The sequence below is a fragment of the Cornus florida genome, unplaced genomic scaffold (genome assembly GCF_030987335.1).
Source record: "Cornus florida cultivar Cherokee Brave unplaced genomic scaffold, ASM3098733v1 CherokeeBrave_3.0.0_Hap2_Chr03, whole genome shotgun sequence".
NCBI lineage: Eukaryota > Viridiplantae > Streptophyta > Magnoliopsida > Cornales > Cornaceae > Cornus > Cornus florida.
Genome location: NW_026775573.1, coordinates 46,828,145 through 46,844,992, shown reverse-complemented (window position 1 = coordinate 46,844,992; position 16,848 = coordinate 46,828,145). Strand labels below are relative to the sequence as shown.

At 32.0% G+C, this 16,848-nt stretch overlaps 1 protein-coding gene across 1 annotated transcript; it reads right to left on the bottom strand.

Annotated features, from left to right (window-relative positions):
- Positions 1 to 47: 47 nt before the first annotated feature.
- On the bottom strand, positions 48 to 13,528 carry LOC132300425 (12S seed storage protein CRD-like). The gene is made up of 5 exons (XM_059797473.1): positions 12,836 to 13,528; positions 12,357 to 12,592; positions 9,088 to 9,806; positions 6,440 to 6,447; positions 48 to 342 (listed from the first exon to the last, which is right to left on the bottom strand). Exons 2-5 carry the CDS (start codon positions 12,553 to 12,555, stop codon positions 189 to 191), a joined length of 1,080 nt encoding a protein of 359 aa, XP_059653456.1. The 5' UTR covers positions 12,556 to 12,592; positions 12,836 to 13,528; the 3' UTR covers positions 48 to 188.
- Positions 13,529 to 16,848: the final 3,320 nt, after the last annotated feature.

Here is a 16,848-nt window from a genome sequence, read left to right as displayed (position 1 = left end):
CACACAAAATATCAATGGCAACAACAACAAAAACAACACAGTAGAAACAACAAAAACAACAACATGATATATGTTGAGCAATTACTTTTTTTCATTGTTTTTGCAAATAATATTTAAAAACTGCCACAACATTGAAAACTTCAACGACAACGACTGAAGTGGTAATAATGTAATTAACTTGTCAATTATTAATTCCCTGGAGGGATAAGAACTGCGCTCTTTTTAATCTTGGACTTGAAAAGTTTCACAAATTCTGGAGTCTCATCTAGACCAGCTTCAAGAACTACTGGAGTTATAGCTTTCCAAACTGACGTATTCCCAGCTAACTTCTCAAATACAGGCCTGCAAAGATATATATATATATATATATATATATATATATATATATAGTAAAAAAAAATTGAAATTAATAGTGGTAATGAACTCATCTTTGAAAACCCAATTGTTTAGAAAAAGATAGTTACTCGAGTAAATTGTATTTGTGAGCTCAAGTGTGTGTATGGCAATGAAAATGGTGCTTACTCTGGAAATGTTATTGTTGGGATTTATATGCCCTGGCATGGCAAATTCCTGTTTGGATTAAAGTGACATATATTTCTAACGTTTCTGAAATATTTATATTTTGTACAATTGGTGAATTCAATGTATTATATTTCAATTCATTATGGAATTGATAGTGTCCATTTGATTACAAGAGATATTTATATATGTATGTGATGGCGATCAATACATGTATATAAATAGTAATCATAAATTGTTCATAGTCGGTAATAATGAATGGACTTATAATTAATTAAGACTTGAACTGGATCCGCGTTAGGTTGAGATATATTGCGAGAGTCGTCGTATACAATTGCTCCCTATCACCGTCATGGCATTTGACTCTTAAGTATGAAAAAATTATAGACTCTTTTATTAATTAATAAATACTTTGATTTGTTCGGCGAATACTTCGGGATCCTTAGACCGACACTTTGGGTAGTTATGTAATTAATAGTTAGAGGGTTATATTTTCGATATTTGCTTGATTGCTACTTGTATTTATTTTGTATTGATTATGGTTGATCACAAAGTAAGTTCGAAGGCCTTCGTATGTTTTTAGACAAAATGATTTATTATATATTTATTTATTTAAATTATTATTTTTGTCAAATAAATGTTTTATTGTGATCGAGTCAGAAATAATCAAAGGTACCAAAATAAATATATTAATTAAGTAGTCGGATTGATGCCTTTATTTATCCGATAACTAATTATGCATAAAGGGATCAAAGTGCAATATTGACTTAGAGGTTATTTATTATTTAATTAGAGTTCAATTAATTTCTTTTAGTGGAGTAGAAATTAATTTATGAATTAATTAAATTGAGTCCATGGACCGGACCAATTATTAATTCATTGTAGCCAATAAAATAATAGGCCCAATGGATTCTCACTCATAGCCCAACTTGATATTGGAATCATATTAGATTTGAGACATGTGAATTAGAGATTGAGAAGGATTTGTAGTTTCCTTTTCTTTATCTTTATGTTGCCTATAAATATACATGGTCTAGGTATATTTTTGGGGGTAATTTTTATGAGAAGAAAAAAAGAAATATATTTTCTCTCTCTAGAAAATTAGGGTTTATGTTCTCATCTAATGGAGGCTCCCACAAGCCTAGTTTTCCAAGGTCATTTATGGAGGCTTATGAGTGATTCCTAAAGGCAAAACAATTACCAAGAAGAGGCTAAAGGATCTACAATAAGTGAGAACATTCACTTTAGAGGAAAGTTTTAAAGGTTTACTCAGACCTTTGATGTAAGTATTTAATCTGTTAATTGAATAATACATCATATTTTATTTTTGCATAAAACTTGTCTCTATGTGATGAATCAAGATCTATAAATCAAAATCCCTCGAAAAGTTTTTAAAATTAGCACATTTCCCAACAGTGGTATCAGAGCATGATTTGATTCATTACTAGAGATCATATTTTTATCAAAATTCATCATTCATGGATCCAATTTTGATATGCATATATATTTATTTATTAATGTATGTTGATGTATGAATTAATATATTGATATATATTGATATATAATGATGTATGTATAATTGTGAATAGATGATGATATGTGTTTGAGCCATGGATGAAGCTTATAGGATAATTAAATGTAATTTTATATTTGGATGAATGTAATTAAGGCTTTGATTTAGCCGTTTGAAAGTTCAATGATGTAATTTATTTTTTTCATTGTATTTTAAGTTGTAAATATTTTTAAAGACATGTAATATTCATCAAAGGATGCTATGAAGCTTCAAGAAGGTCCAAAAGGGTTAAATTACGCTTCAGTAATTTTCTGGAATTTTTTTAGGCTTAATTTATATTTTCTGGAATTTTTAAATTATTTTCTGAAAATTTTCGACGATTTTCCGGCGACTGGAACACTGCCGGCGGCGAGGGCAGCGCCAGAATAGGGGAGACTAATCCTATGTGATGCAACCAAGAGGCATTTCAGGTGCAGCCAATCATAAGGCGCGTGAGTTACACGCGCCAAATAGAAGCTGGAGGAGTTACTGGCGTGTGAGGAGCACACGCCAGTTAAGGTGAACTGGTCAACTTCCTGGCGCGTGAGAAGCACGCGCCAGGCACAACCAGTATCTTCCACGCGCGCGTGCAGGGGCGTGGAAGCGCGTCCATGCGCGTGCCACGCGCTGCAGCGCCTTCCAGGCACGTGTGAGCGCGTGGGGCGCCGGCCACGCGCTGTTGCACCCCCCAGGCGCGTGCCAGCGCGTGTGGGGTCCTCTGGGCGAGTTCAAAGTACTATTTTGCCTCCGCAGTCGCTTACCAACTTCCTACAGGTGTTTGCAAGCTGATGAAGGACCCTCGCGCAATAATTAGAGCACATAAATGTTAAAAGTTGATTCCATTGGCCGTTTTTATTTGCTTTATCTGTCATTTATTTATTTATGTGATGCATAGAATAGATAATTGTTGATTAATTATTATTCATGCATTGGATCCATGATATTTAATTAAATTACTTGATTTATATTAATTAAATTATGAAAATTAATTGGATTTGATTACTAATTAATTTGAAGACACTTACTGGGAAATGAAAAATTATTTTTGTAAATTATTTTTTAAAGTGTGCTTCAAATTAAACATTAGTGAATCATTTAAATGTCCAAATATTTTCTAAATTTAATTGAATTAAAATCAAGACGTTTTGCATGCATTATATCATGTAAATGAATAAATTCAAAACCCTAATTATTAATGATTAAAAATTGAGTGGGAGCGGGGATTTTTATACATTACCCCATAGCCTTCGTTATTAAAACCATTGTAATTAGATCTTCAAAAATAAGGCCCCACGCATGATTTGAAGAGTCTTAATATTACAAGAGTGGTTGTCTCATGAAAATAAAAATATTAAATGTTCATTGTAATTAGATCTTTAAAAATAAGGCCCTACGCATGATTTAAAGAGTTTAGATTATAATGACAACATATTTAATGTTTTATTTTTCATTAGAGTATTAATAACGTATACACTCAATCTAAAATCAATAGTGTTAGCTCCCTAACGGAGTGGTCTACACTAGGTGATTTTAGAAAGGTTAAACATAATCGGGAATCATTTCATATAAATAGACAAGGCATTGTCTTAAGAGATATGGAGATGATGGGATTTGTCTGCCAATAGCAATAATGAACTTCGCCAACCGAATAAGTTATTGGCGTATTGGTTATCCGATTTTTCATGCAATGGTTAAGGGACCCACATACTATTTTAATGGAAGTGCTCGCCTAATAGTAAATGAATCTCAACAATAGTAATAATGAACTCCTCCAACAGGATAAGTTATTGACATATTGATTGGTTGATTTATTATGCTACAGAGTTGAGGGACCCGCATTAATTAAAAGAGATTGTTCACCAATAATGATAATGATCTTTTGTTCGATTGAGAATTATTATATTATGTGGTTAACAAACTCATTTTAATTTTAAATATGCATGGCAGTATTAATAATTCACCTTGCATATTGTATGATTGCATTTATATTCAGATTATTTATGTCTAATCCAGTTTATCTACTTTCTAATATATTCTATGATATTGGACCTCATTTATAATGACTTGAAAAGGAACTTAGATATTTTATTCACAACGTAAGGGTACAAAATGTATTTAATACTCCTAAACCTAATTCTTTTACTTTAAGATACCCAAGAGAATATTAATGCTTTGAATAAGTGAAATAAGGCAAATGAGATGAATTGGTACAATATTCTACAGTTTACCTCGAATACGCTCAAAAGCTAATATTTGCATTATTTTATTTTCTTCAAGCATCATGTTAAATGTCAATAAGATGTTTTGGTGAAATTATATAGAGAGTACGTGAAAGTACTATGTCAGACTTGAATACCATCAAGATAGCCTAAGGAACTCCAGTATGAGATCGAATTTTGTAAAATGATAGTTTATTATTTAAAAAATTAGCTGGAGATCAATAGGGCTGACTTGGATGGTAAGTTTCAAGTTGACATGATTATTGCCTTGTTACCAAACTCGTTCGACTCTTTTAGAGTGAACTAAATAAGGAATCAGTTTGAGTTCACACTCGCTGATATTCTTATAGAATTGGTAACAAATGAAAGGATAATCAAATAGTATAAGCATTCCTATCAATCTAACCTAGTCTATACCATCTTCTTCTAGGCCCAAGTGGAAGGGCAAAGTAAAGAAGAAGGATGATAATAGGACTAGGCTAGCACAAAACATGGGTATCCAAAAGGTTGAAGGGAATAAGGCAGTGTATGTTGAGGGCAAATAAAACTGTTTTTTTTGTCGCTAACTAAGACACTAAAGGACAAACTGTCTAAGCAATGACGTGGCATAGGAAAATATATATTTAATCATTGAGCCATGTTATGTGGTTGTATCTATTAATTCCTGATGAATAGATTCTGAAGCCACTAAACATGTTTGCAATTTATTGCAAGGATTTCAGGAATCCAGAAGCCTCGATGATATGGAATATATTTGTACTTGACCTAATGTCAAGGTTGTAGCTAAGTCAGTGGGAGTATTACATCTGAAATTAGAGAATATGAGGATACTAGTATTAGAGAACTATCTTTATGCACAGATGTTAGACGCAATCTCATTCTTATTTCACTTTTGGTTTATAAAAACTGTGTTGTTATTTTGTAAAACTGGTTTTATAAAATTGAATAGATATGCGATTGCTTCTGGTGCATTGAAAGATGGTTAATATACTATAATCACAAACTCTTAAGATTTGCAGGATGTAGAAACTAATGTTGCATATTCTAGATTGAATGTTAAGAGAAAAATTGTTATTCCTGACTCATTGTATTTTTAGTGTCTATTTTTGGGTTATAATCAGTCAAAATGAGATTCAAAGATTGGTCAAAGAAGGTTAATTACCTAGTGAGGCAGAGGAGCCTAAACCAAACTTGTGAACCCTGTTTTGAAGGATAGATAACTCTAAGGGCTTAATCAGCCAGATGAAATAGACATAAAGGACAATTGGAGTCGGTACACACTGACACGTATGGTCTTATGAACATCCGAGCAAGTTACTCACGTTTTGGATAAATTTATCTGATGCAACAGAAGTCTTAAACTCTTGGTATAATCTGAGTAGGTCAAGACTGATGTGGAGCACATATTAGGTAAACTTATCAAGACACTTCGATCTGATCGAGGATATAAGTATTTCTTGGGATAGTGCAAAGACTCTATGGTCAATGAGGGTGTTGTGTACCAGTTTTCCGCAATTGACGCTAAATGGATTTAGGTGTCAAAAAGGAATAACAGAATTCCGCTTAATATGGTTAGATCTATGATCTGTTATACTACATTATCTCTTTCATTTTAGAGTTTAGCTTTGACGATATCAATGCACATTATGAATTGTATTCCATCTTAGTCTGTCTCAAGGATACCGTTGAGCTGTGTTTTTTACTATATCTTAGTTTGAATTGCATGCTCATATGGGGTAGTCTTGCACATGTGCGCTTGATATAGACAAGTAAGTGGAAACAGATCATACGCATGATAGATTTGATAGCTACTCTAAAAAGCTCTAGGATGGATTATTTTATGATCTAAATGATAAAAGTTGATTATTTACACTCACTGTTTATCTTTAGGAGGATCATATTATGAATCATATACCTAGTAGAATAATGTTAGAGAATATGGTATGAGTACCAGATGTACCACATATGAACACACTTATTATAGAGATTAAGAATTGTAGATGAATTCCCTATTGATGCGTCAGCATTATCTAGTACACCGATTCTTGCATCGGTACATTGATGTAGTGGGAGGATTATCATCCAATCCGACAAAATCATGTTTCTAGGTGAGACCATTATGGACATCCCTGTTAAACATGAGTTGGACCCAGTAAGCTACACGGAAGCGTGAACCTATATGGATACAGATCGTTTTGGCGAGTTACTATGAAATCAGAGTTGGAATCTATGTATTCTAATAAATTCTGGGATCTTGTAGAACTTTCTAGTAGGGTGATTCCTATGGAAGGCAAGTTAATCTACAAAAAGATACCAGAAGATTTCTTAGTGAATAAATAATGAGTGTATAAAGGAATGTCATTATTTTTTCTTAATTCTATATATTGATGACATCCTAATCATTTATAATGACGTGGAAGTTTTGTCATCAATAAAAAAAGTAGTTGTTCAATTACTTTTAAATGAAGGATTTTCAAGATGTAAGTTATATTCCTAGGATCAAGCTTTTGCAAGATCAGGTTAAAAGGAAAATAAGCTTATCTTAATAATCCTACATTGATAAAGTTTTGACCAGGTTTGGTATGCATAACTCAAAGAATGAGTTCTTACTTTATTGATATGAATTGCTCTCTCTAGTAAGTAGTTTTCCAAGACTAGCAGAGAAGATTGAGCAAATGAGACTGGAACTATATGCTTTGGCATATGGGAGTCTCATATATGCCATGGTCTATACCGAACAGGATATCCGCTACATTGTAGGGATAGTCAGATGATATCAGTCTAATCCTGAACTTGATAACTGGTTTGTTGTGAAAAATATCATTAAGTATCTAAGGAGAACCAATGATATCATACTCATTTATGGATGTGATGATATGGTCCTCGTTAGGTATGCTAGTTCTGATTTTTAATCAGAAGTAGATACTATGAGGTTCATGACTTAGTGTATGTTCACTTAATGGAAGGGAAATCAGTTGGTAGATTGTTAAGCAGATTTCAACTGCTGACTCAAATCTGCAGGTGGAATATATTACAGCCTTAAAGGCGGCAAAGGAAGCCTATTGGTTTGATCTCACTGATTTAGAGGTTGTGGAGTATACCAACCTGCCTATTGAGCTATGTTGTGACAATAGTGCAGAAGTAGTACAAACCAATAACCCAAGGTTCTATAAAAGAACAAGATACACTGAGAGGAAGTATCATGTTCTACATGATACTGTCCGGCAAGAAAATGTACTTATAGCTAGAACATTGCATTGGAACACAACTTTGTTGATCCATTATCAAATGTGTCATTGATCAATAATTTTGATCATCATCTGGATAACATTGGAGTTAGGTGCAATTTGAATTGGCTATGAGGGCAAGTGGGAGCTGTTGGGATTTATATGCCATGGCATAGCAAATTCCTGTTTAGATTAAAGTGACATATGTTCCTGACGTTTCTGAAATATTTATGTTTTATACAATTGGTGAATTCAATGTATTATGTTTCAATTCATTATGGAATTGATAGTGTCCATTTGATTACAAGAGATATTTATATATGTATGTGATGGCGATCAATACATGTATATAAATAGTAATCATAAATTGTTCATAGTCGGTAATAATGGATGAACTCATAATTAATTAAGACTTGAACTGGATCCGCGTTAGGTTGAGATATATTGCGAGAGCCGTCGTATGCAATTGCTCCCTATCACCGTCATAGCATTTGACTCTTAAGCATGAAAAAATTATAGACTCTTTTATTAATTAATAAATACTTTGATTTGTTCGGCGGATACTTCGGGATCCTTAGACCGACACTTTGGGTAGTTATGTAATTAATAGTTAGAGGGTTATATTTTCGATATTTGCATCATTGCTACTTGTATTTATTTTGTATTGATTATGGTTGATCACAAAGTAAATTCGAAAGCCTTCGTATGTTTTTAGACAAAATGATTTATTATATATTTATTTATTTAAATTATTATTTTTGTCAAATAAATGTTTTATTGTGATCGAGCCAGAAATAATTAAAGGTACCAAAATAAATATATTAATTAAGTAGTCGGATTGATGCCTTTATTTATCCGATAACTAATTATGCATAGAAGGGTCAAAGTGCAATATTGACTTAGAGGTTATTTATTATTTAATTGGAGTTCAATTAATTTCTTTTAGTGGAGTAGAAATTAATTTATGGATTAATTGAATTGAGTCCATGGACCGGGCCAATTATTAATTCATTGTAGCCAATAAAATAATAGGCCCAATGAATTTTCACTCATAGCCCAACTTGATATTGGAATCATATTAGATTTGAGACATGTGAATTAGAGATTAAGAATGATTTGTAGTTTCCTTTTCTTTATCTTTATGTTGCCTATAAATATACATGGTCTATGTATATTTTTGGGGGTGATTTTTATGAGAAGAAAAAAAGGAATATATTTTCTCTCTCTAGAAAATTAGGATTTATATTCTCATCTAATAGAGGCTCCCATAAGTCTAGTTTTCCAAGGTCATTTATGGAGGCTTATGAGTGATTCCTAAAGGCAAAATAATTACCAAGAAGATGGAGATCCAAAGAGAATGCATCTTGCTAACGGATCTACAATAAGTGAGAACATTCACTTTAGAAGAAAGTTTTAAAGGTTTACTCAGACCTTTGATATAAGTATTCAATCTGTTAATTAAATGATACATCATGTTTTATTTTTGCATAAAATTTGTCTCTATGTGATGAATCAAGATTTATGAATCAAAATCTCTCGAAAAGTTTTTAAAATTAGCACGTTTCCCAACAGTTATAACGGAGAAAAACTCCATTCCCTCTCCATCTACAACATGCGTGACCAGGAAAAATTTGGGCAGGACGAACAAGCGACCAGCCTCTACTTTTGCATCCAATGCGCCTTGTCCGTTAATACCCGCAATTTGAACTCTACCACTTCCCTTCACAATATAAGTTAATTGTATAGATGAATCCGTAGTGTACATTGGCGAGGACATGGCATTAGCATCCAACTTCACCACATTGGCACTAAGTCCAACTTTTCCTAGCAAAGGAAGTTCATCCGCGGTCATAGTTGTCACCAATCCACCATTCTTGACCTTAACATCAGGCAATGAATTCTCAAAGCCGAACACGAGCTTTCCATCACTAGCGTTCTTGCATGGTTTAGGCATGGCTATTCCTTTTTTAAGCTTCACTATCAAAGCACCTGTTTGGCTTTTCATGAGCTTTTTCGTTTCTTCTTTGTTCAAATCACAAGCCTTGCTAACGAATTCGGGTGAGAAACCTCCCAGAATGCCTAGAATGCCGGTGAGAAAGAAATAGGTGAATGACCCCGGAGTGTGAGCCTTGGAAGTATCTCCCAGGTACACGATAACCAGGGCGGTGTCTCCGCCGTTGAACCACCATGAAACTACTCCGATTTCCAATGGGATTGCATCTCCCTTTTTAACTATCACGACAGTTTCTTCTGATGTGTTGGGAGATGCCATTCCAACAGTGCAGGTACCTGTGGAGACAAAGTCATGTAACTGTGTGACTCCGTGTTTAGGTTCAGTCCAATATGTTAAAACAAAAAAATTACTTATTAGTTTTACTTTTTTTAAAGTATAAGGAGCAGTAAGTCTTGTAAAATTTTGTTAAGACAATTAAGTCCTATTTTTAGTAAATATTTTACAAATAAGTCTCAAATTACATTTTTTTTTTTTTTATATACATATAGAAATATCGTTATTGTCATTTTATTGTAATTTGAAAGAAAAATTTATAAAATCTTGATACACTTTTTTTTATGTAACATAGTTTTTTTTTTTTAATTCATTTTTATTATAATTGGTAAAATCTAATTTTGGTAGGGACCAAAAAGTTGTTCACTAATTTTGGTAGCAAACAAAAACTCTGTTTTTTCATTGTTATTGTAAATTGGTACTAATTAAAAATTAGAGGCAAAGGGTATATATAGTTATGATTCACTAAGAAAATAATATTAAAGGGATTACAATAAGAAAGGGCAATAGTAAATAACATTGAAGAAAAAAAAAATTGTCAATGAAATTGTAAATTTTGTAGGAAATTCTTATTAAATGAACAACCTTATGGTCCGTTTACAATTTGTTAGTCTTTAAAGTTAAAATGTAGTACCAATTAGTAATTTTCCGTGTCAAATTGTGCCTACCATCTACTCACTGTCACATGTGATGTAAGTTTATTATTTGATTTTATTCTATTTTATGCTAGTATTGGGAGGCAAGTGTAGCTAGGATGGATATTTTTGCTCCACCCGGTGAATTTAGTGGTCCCTAAATGAATTTAGGACGGATATAATAAAATAATTGAAAATTCGAAACGAGTTTGAGGCGGGGCAGATTTAAGATAAACCTGCCTCGATCCCTCGCCAATTAAATATGTACATTTTATTTTTTATATACATAAAAAATATATATTTAATATTTTTAAAACTCGTGCTATTTTGTTGGAAGAGTCCGTTAATATATTAATATTCACTACTTAATAATTTAAAAGTTGGGCCATCTTATTTATTAACCCAATTTGAACACATTGGGCTAATTATTTTTTACAACATAAGAAAAGTGGCATAACCCGGTCTGCTCCCTTCACGGCCCGTATTTAAATGGAGTACATGGAGTGAAGTCGGTATTTTATCTATCAAAATAGGAACGGAAATAATATAATAATTACAAACCAATTCTGAAATAAATACAGAATTAGTATGATATTTTATAATGGAGCGGAGTAGGATTTAGCTAACTTCACCCTCTTGTCATCCCTAAGTGACACAACACAACTCTTTCTTTGTCCCATCTCAGACTCCAACCCTTAATTTAAATGTTTTATTGTATATTTTATAAGTGTAAATTAACACTTATTGTCAAGTCTATATAAATAGTCTTTCATGGATAAGTGCATGTGATTTTCTTGGAAAAAAAAAAAAAGTGATTTTCTTTGTCCCATCTCAGACTCCAAAGTCCAACTCTTAATTTAAATATTTTATTGTAGATTTATGTGTAAATTAACACTTATTGTCAAGTACTACATATAAATAATCTTTCGTAGATAAATAAAAATGAATTAAGCAGAAAAAAATTATACAACAGCAGCATATATGGTGAGAAATTATTATTTCTCTCGTTAATATAATAATAATAATAAAATAAATAACATATATAAGATACATTATGGGAGTACCAATAATGTTGTACTTTTTTCCGATAAATATTCATCATTTTCTTCATTAAATAAATAAAAGTAAATATCTCACAACCTCATGGTTGATATTCTGAGATATCTAATATGGAATAACTTAACCTTGACTAAATAATAGGCTCAGAATAATGCCCACATAAAACCCTACCCAAACAACGAATTGTTGAGGGTTTGAGCTCACACTACGAAGACTTAATTATCACAAAATATATAAATATTATATTCTTTCCAATCTAGCATTTAATAAATAAATAAATAAAGACCAATTCTTCTCCCGCCAAGTGGGACCCAAACATGGTTTCTCTCTCCTCTGTCCTATCTTCGTTCTCTCTCTTCCTCCTCTTACCGCCCCCAACCACAGCCGCCACTAACTCCACCAAACCACCCCCAACAACTGCCCCGGCATACAGCCACCACTCAACCTCCTACTACCACCACTAGGTTACCCATCTCAAACTGGTCCACCGCCCAACGAAATGAAATGTATCTTATATTACATTAAATTTTAAATAGATTAGGTGGACTCCCTGTAGTTCCATCAGATCCACAAAATGAAATGTCCTAAACATTTATCCAAAATGATTTGTGTATGTATGTAATTATATATAGACTAGCAACACATATGAAAAAACCAAGAAAATAAATTAAATTAATCAATATTATTTTTTGGATCTAATGACTAAGAGACTCACACTTGTGATGGTAGATCTTGAGTTCTATCTACTTTTCAACATTTATAAAATAATATTAACGATATCTAGAAATTAACCCACAAATATATACGTATATATATAATTAATTTAATTTGTTGAAAATTAAGTAGGAAAATAATTACCTTGAAGAACAAAGCCAATCTTGGAGGAATCTGCATAGTGAGGTAGAGCAAAACCACGAGGATGCAACATGAGAACACCTGCACCAACCTTAGCCTCACCAAGCAATGGAAAGTTGGAAGGTGACCAACTATGGTATGATCCACCTTCTCCCTCTAACACCTTTTCATCTGCCATCTGGGGTGCTAAGCTCAGCGCCATATTTCCTCTATTACTATCTTCAACACACCCTGTATGTCTGTGTGTGTGTATATATATATATATATATCAAGTCAGTCTATATATAGAGAGAGAGATTTAGAGTGAGAGATGTCGTACTTCAACTATGTGAGATATGCATAAAAGAAATTAATACCATGATCTTCCCTCTACTTATAGACAAGTAATGGTCGGTGTACATATGAATATGAATATATATATATATATATATATCTCAAGTCAGTCTATATAGAGATATAGACTCAGAGAGATGTGTGCGTACCTTGATTATGTGACAGATGCATGAAATTAATATCCTGGTCCTCTTGGTATTTATTGATGCGAACCTGGGAAGCACTGACACGGCGTTTAGGATCTGCGTACAGGTATCGGATACGCGTGTCTAGAGCTTGGACGGCGTGTTCAACACCTAAAAAACGTGTCCTTTGTTTTTTAATAAATACGAATACGGAAAGACGCGGCAGCGATACGCCTGAGGACACGGGAACTCAAACAATCCCAATCCCAACCCTACTCTTCTCCTTTCCCTCCCACCTTTTCTCCATAAGTCGGTTAAAGCCTCCAGCTCTGTCGCTGTATCCGGTGGCGCCGACGACACCATAAAGATTTAATATTTCTCAACCTCCTCTGAAATGGGCAACCTCACGCCACTCATCCGTCCCTCTCCTTCTTCACCCCGTCCTTCACTCGCAACTTGTTCTCCGCCTCCAAAGACGGCGTTGTTTAGAGTGGGTAGAGATTCGTGCTCTGCTATGTTGATTTGGTGAGAGGAAAGGAGGATTAGAGATCGGATGATAAAAAGGTCCACAGAGATAGAGACACGTAGATGATGAGGGGAGAGAAGATATATCCTATCTTTTACTTAGTTTTGTTTGGTTATAAAGTTTGTATCTTTTATTTGTTTGTAATTTAATAAATTTGAGATTATAAATTCTTATATTTTAAAAAAAAATAAAAAAATAGAATATACAGTGAGCTTAAATTATATGAATTATGAATTATTTTATTATCGTATCCCTGCTATATTCGTATCTTATTTTTAAAAAAATTAACGTAATGCTATGTTCGTGTCATATCGTATTCATATTTTGTGACGATATTCGTGCTTCATAGATGCGAACAAGTATTTGCTACGATATATTAAAAATATATAGTCCACATGTTTGCTACGATATATAGGAAATCATTAGAAGGTCGCTTTGTTGTCTTAACTAGAGGTAATGTATATTTCTAGAGACCTTTTTTCTTTTTTTGCTTTCGCGTGTTGGACTCGATATCGATTCAGTTTTTGAATTACTCGTTAACATATGAGGTTATGAAAATTCGGACCGTTACAAACATTTGGGCTATATTTTTTAATTTATAGTTTGCTATCATGCCTTCTCAAACCAATATATATATATATATATATATATATATATTTGGAAATCTAACTTTGTAATATGGTGATTTTTAGTATATGTTGTTAAACTGGCCGTAAATGAATTACTAAATAAATTTATGATAAAAGTATTAAATATTAAATTAATAATATTATAAAATAATAATACTTTAATTTCAATTGAAAATTTTATTTTGAAACCCTCAAATAATATATATATATATATATATATATATATATAAGGACAAAGTGAGTATTTCGGAAAGGGCTGAGATTTAGACATTTCCTATTCAGGTAAAAGACTTTAGTGGCATAAATAATGTTATCAATGTCATGTCAGTGTCGTTGATAATGTCATCTATCAATTACTACTTTCAACCTAAATTAAATGATTTATTTTAAAAATTATGAGTCACGATTAGTAAGACAAGATATTTAATTTGAAAAAATAAAATAATATTTTAAATTACAGATAACATAAATTAATTAAAATTTAACACGTATTTTTTATTTATGTAATAAAATATATAATAATTTGTTAACTCGTGCACTTTAGCTGATTAATTATTTTATTTCTTCGGAAAAAAAAAAAAAAAAAGAAAAACTCTATTTTATTTATGTTAGTGGACGGAGTTACTTTTGCAGCAGAGCTAGAGGTAGCTCCGCATGATATTTCGTGGTGGGGGTACTGGGATGTGTCGATGTCGTACACTTATTTTGAACAGAGACAATTCATCAATTGTTTGAAATAATTTTCAAATATTCTAAAATTGTTCCCATTGACTTCAACGTGCTCTTCACCAAATTTTTAATACTTTCGTGTATGGAAAGGTTGAATGCACATGTTATACGGTTTAATTAGAGGTTTTTTAAATTTGGTCCTCTGTATTTTTTAAAAAAAAAATTTTAAAAAAATTTTAATGATTTTTTTTATCATATGATACTAAATAAGTTATCAAATCTATTTATAATAAATTTAAATGATACAACGAATGTTTATTTTTTGTGGAAACTTATTATGAGATAGATGGAATATATATATATATATATATATATATATATATATATATATATTTGGAACAATCATGGTATCATATTTCTTAAAACATTCTTGTAATTATTGAAAAAATTATGAAGGTGATCTTAAAGGAATTTGCTTTCTTAACCTTTAAAATGTGAGTATATCATTAAATTATCTTTTTAAAATTGTCTTAAAAAATCATTGCTTATATAATTGAATTGATCAATTTTATTTATTTATTTTCTTAGTGGAATTCTCCATTAAAAAAAGAAAAAAGGAATTAATACATTTTGAGGTTGAGGACTTGAAGTAATACACTTAAATTAGCACGTATAAAATGAAAACGTTGAGTTTTCTAACGATTGCGAATCTCCACTTTCATAAAGCCAAATTGTACATAAATGCATCCAAAACAAATGTGGGGACCATGTCCCAGCACATGTCTCCCAACTTCTCAATCTAATATTTATCTCATTTTCCACAAATATCAACTCTCTCATTTTATTTATCTAATATTTATCTCATTTTATTTGAACTAATTAAAGTTTTTTTTTCTTTTTCTTATTTTTTTTTCAAATTTAATTTCGAATCCATATTTCAATGGGGGTTGCATTCCTATCTTCCTTAAAAGATCCAGGGTAAAATGCAATAAACCTTCCTAAATTATTGAGCAAGAAATTTCTGGAATTACAATATATATATATATATTTGACATTTTATCCCACCACCAGCTCAAGACTAAATTATTCATTGTAAATTACACAATTTTAAACTTGATACACTTAATAATGAGAAAAGTAAAATCTTAAGAACGAATTAAAAATTGACAACACACCAAGGGATAAGGTTTGTCCCGACAAAGTTATGTCCTATCTCTCCATTACAAAATCGACCACCCAACCTCATTCGCGCCATTATTTTTTGCAACTCCTTCCTGAAACCCTAACAACTAAAACCCTAACTGTAAAAACCTAACATCTCTCTCACTACAAATTGATTTTACAAAGAAACCCATGCTCTCTTCCTGTTTAAACCCCCGTCACGCCTCTAACTCAAATCAAACCTCCTTGGTCCCCTCTTAAACCTATCACGCCACACTCAAATCAGTACATATAGACAAACTAAACATAGGTAGACCGTCCAACGTTTACCACTTTGACATTTCCTAAGATTTGGTGTGTGCTCTCAATGACACTTCTAATTTTTTTTTTTCGCGTACCTGTTGAACAAATTTTATAAAATGACAATTTAACCCTTTCCTAGTATAAAACGCAATATAAAATATTATTATAAATGAAAGCATTACTGGTTTTTCACACTCAAAGTCAGTTTTGAGTTTTCGGAGGCGACGAACAGGTTTATGAGAGATCATGAGAGATCAAAGTAATAAGCGATGAATAATTTGCTTAAACCTCAGAAAATGTCATTGTAATTTATCGTTTAAAAATTCATTATTAATCTTAGTCAGGTTTCGATATAGATAAGTAGAATTTTAATTGGATTTTACTCTATAATCAACCCAAATCAAATATATTTACTCAATTATAATCTTGTTAGTGTTATATGAATGGAATATAGATGATGTCCATTGGATTTGATTGGAATTCGGATCCATATATGGATCCTAATGTTAGAATATAGATTTTGGCTTAGATTCACTTGAATCTTCTCCATTTTACCCCTATTAGGGTTGATGTAGAAACTTGAAGGCAAGTTAGAACTCATGCAAATTTGTGTAAATTAAAGACGCATATATTCACTATTCCTAGGGTTTGATTAGCCAGTTCAAGGTTTTTTATTTATTTATTTTATCAAGTTTTTGACAAAAACACTTCCAAAATATAACAAAATTACTTAATTTTCTTGCAGTTAG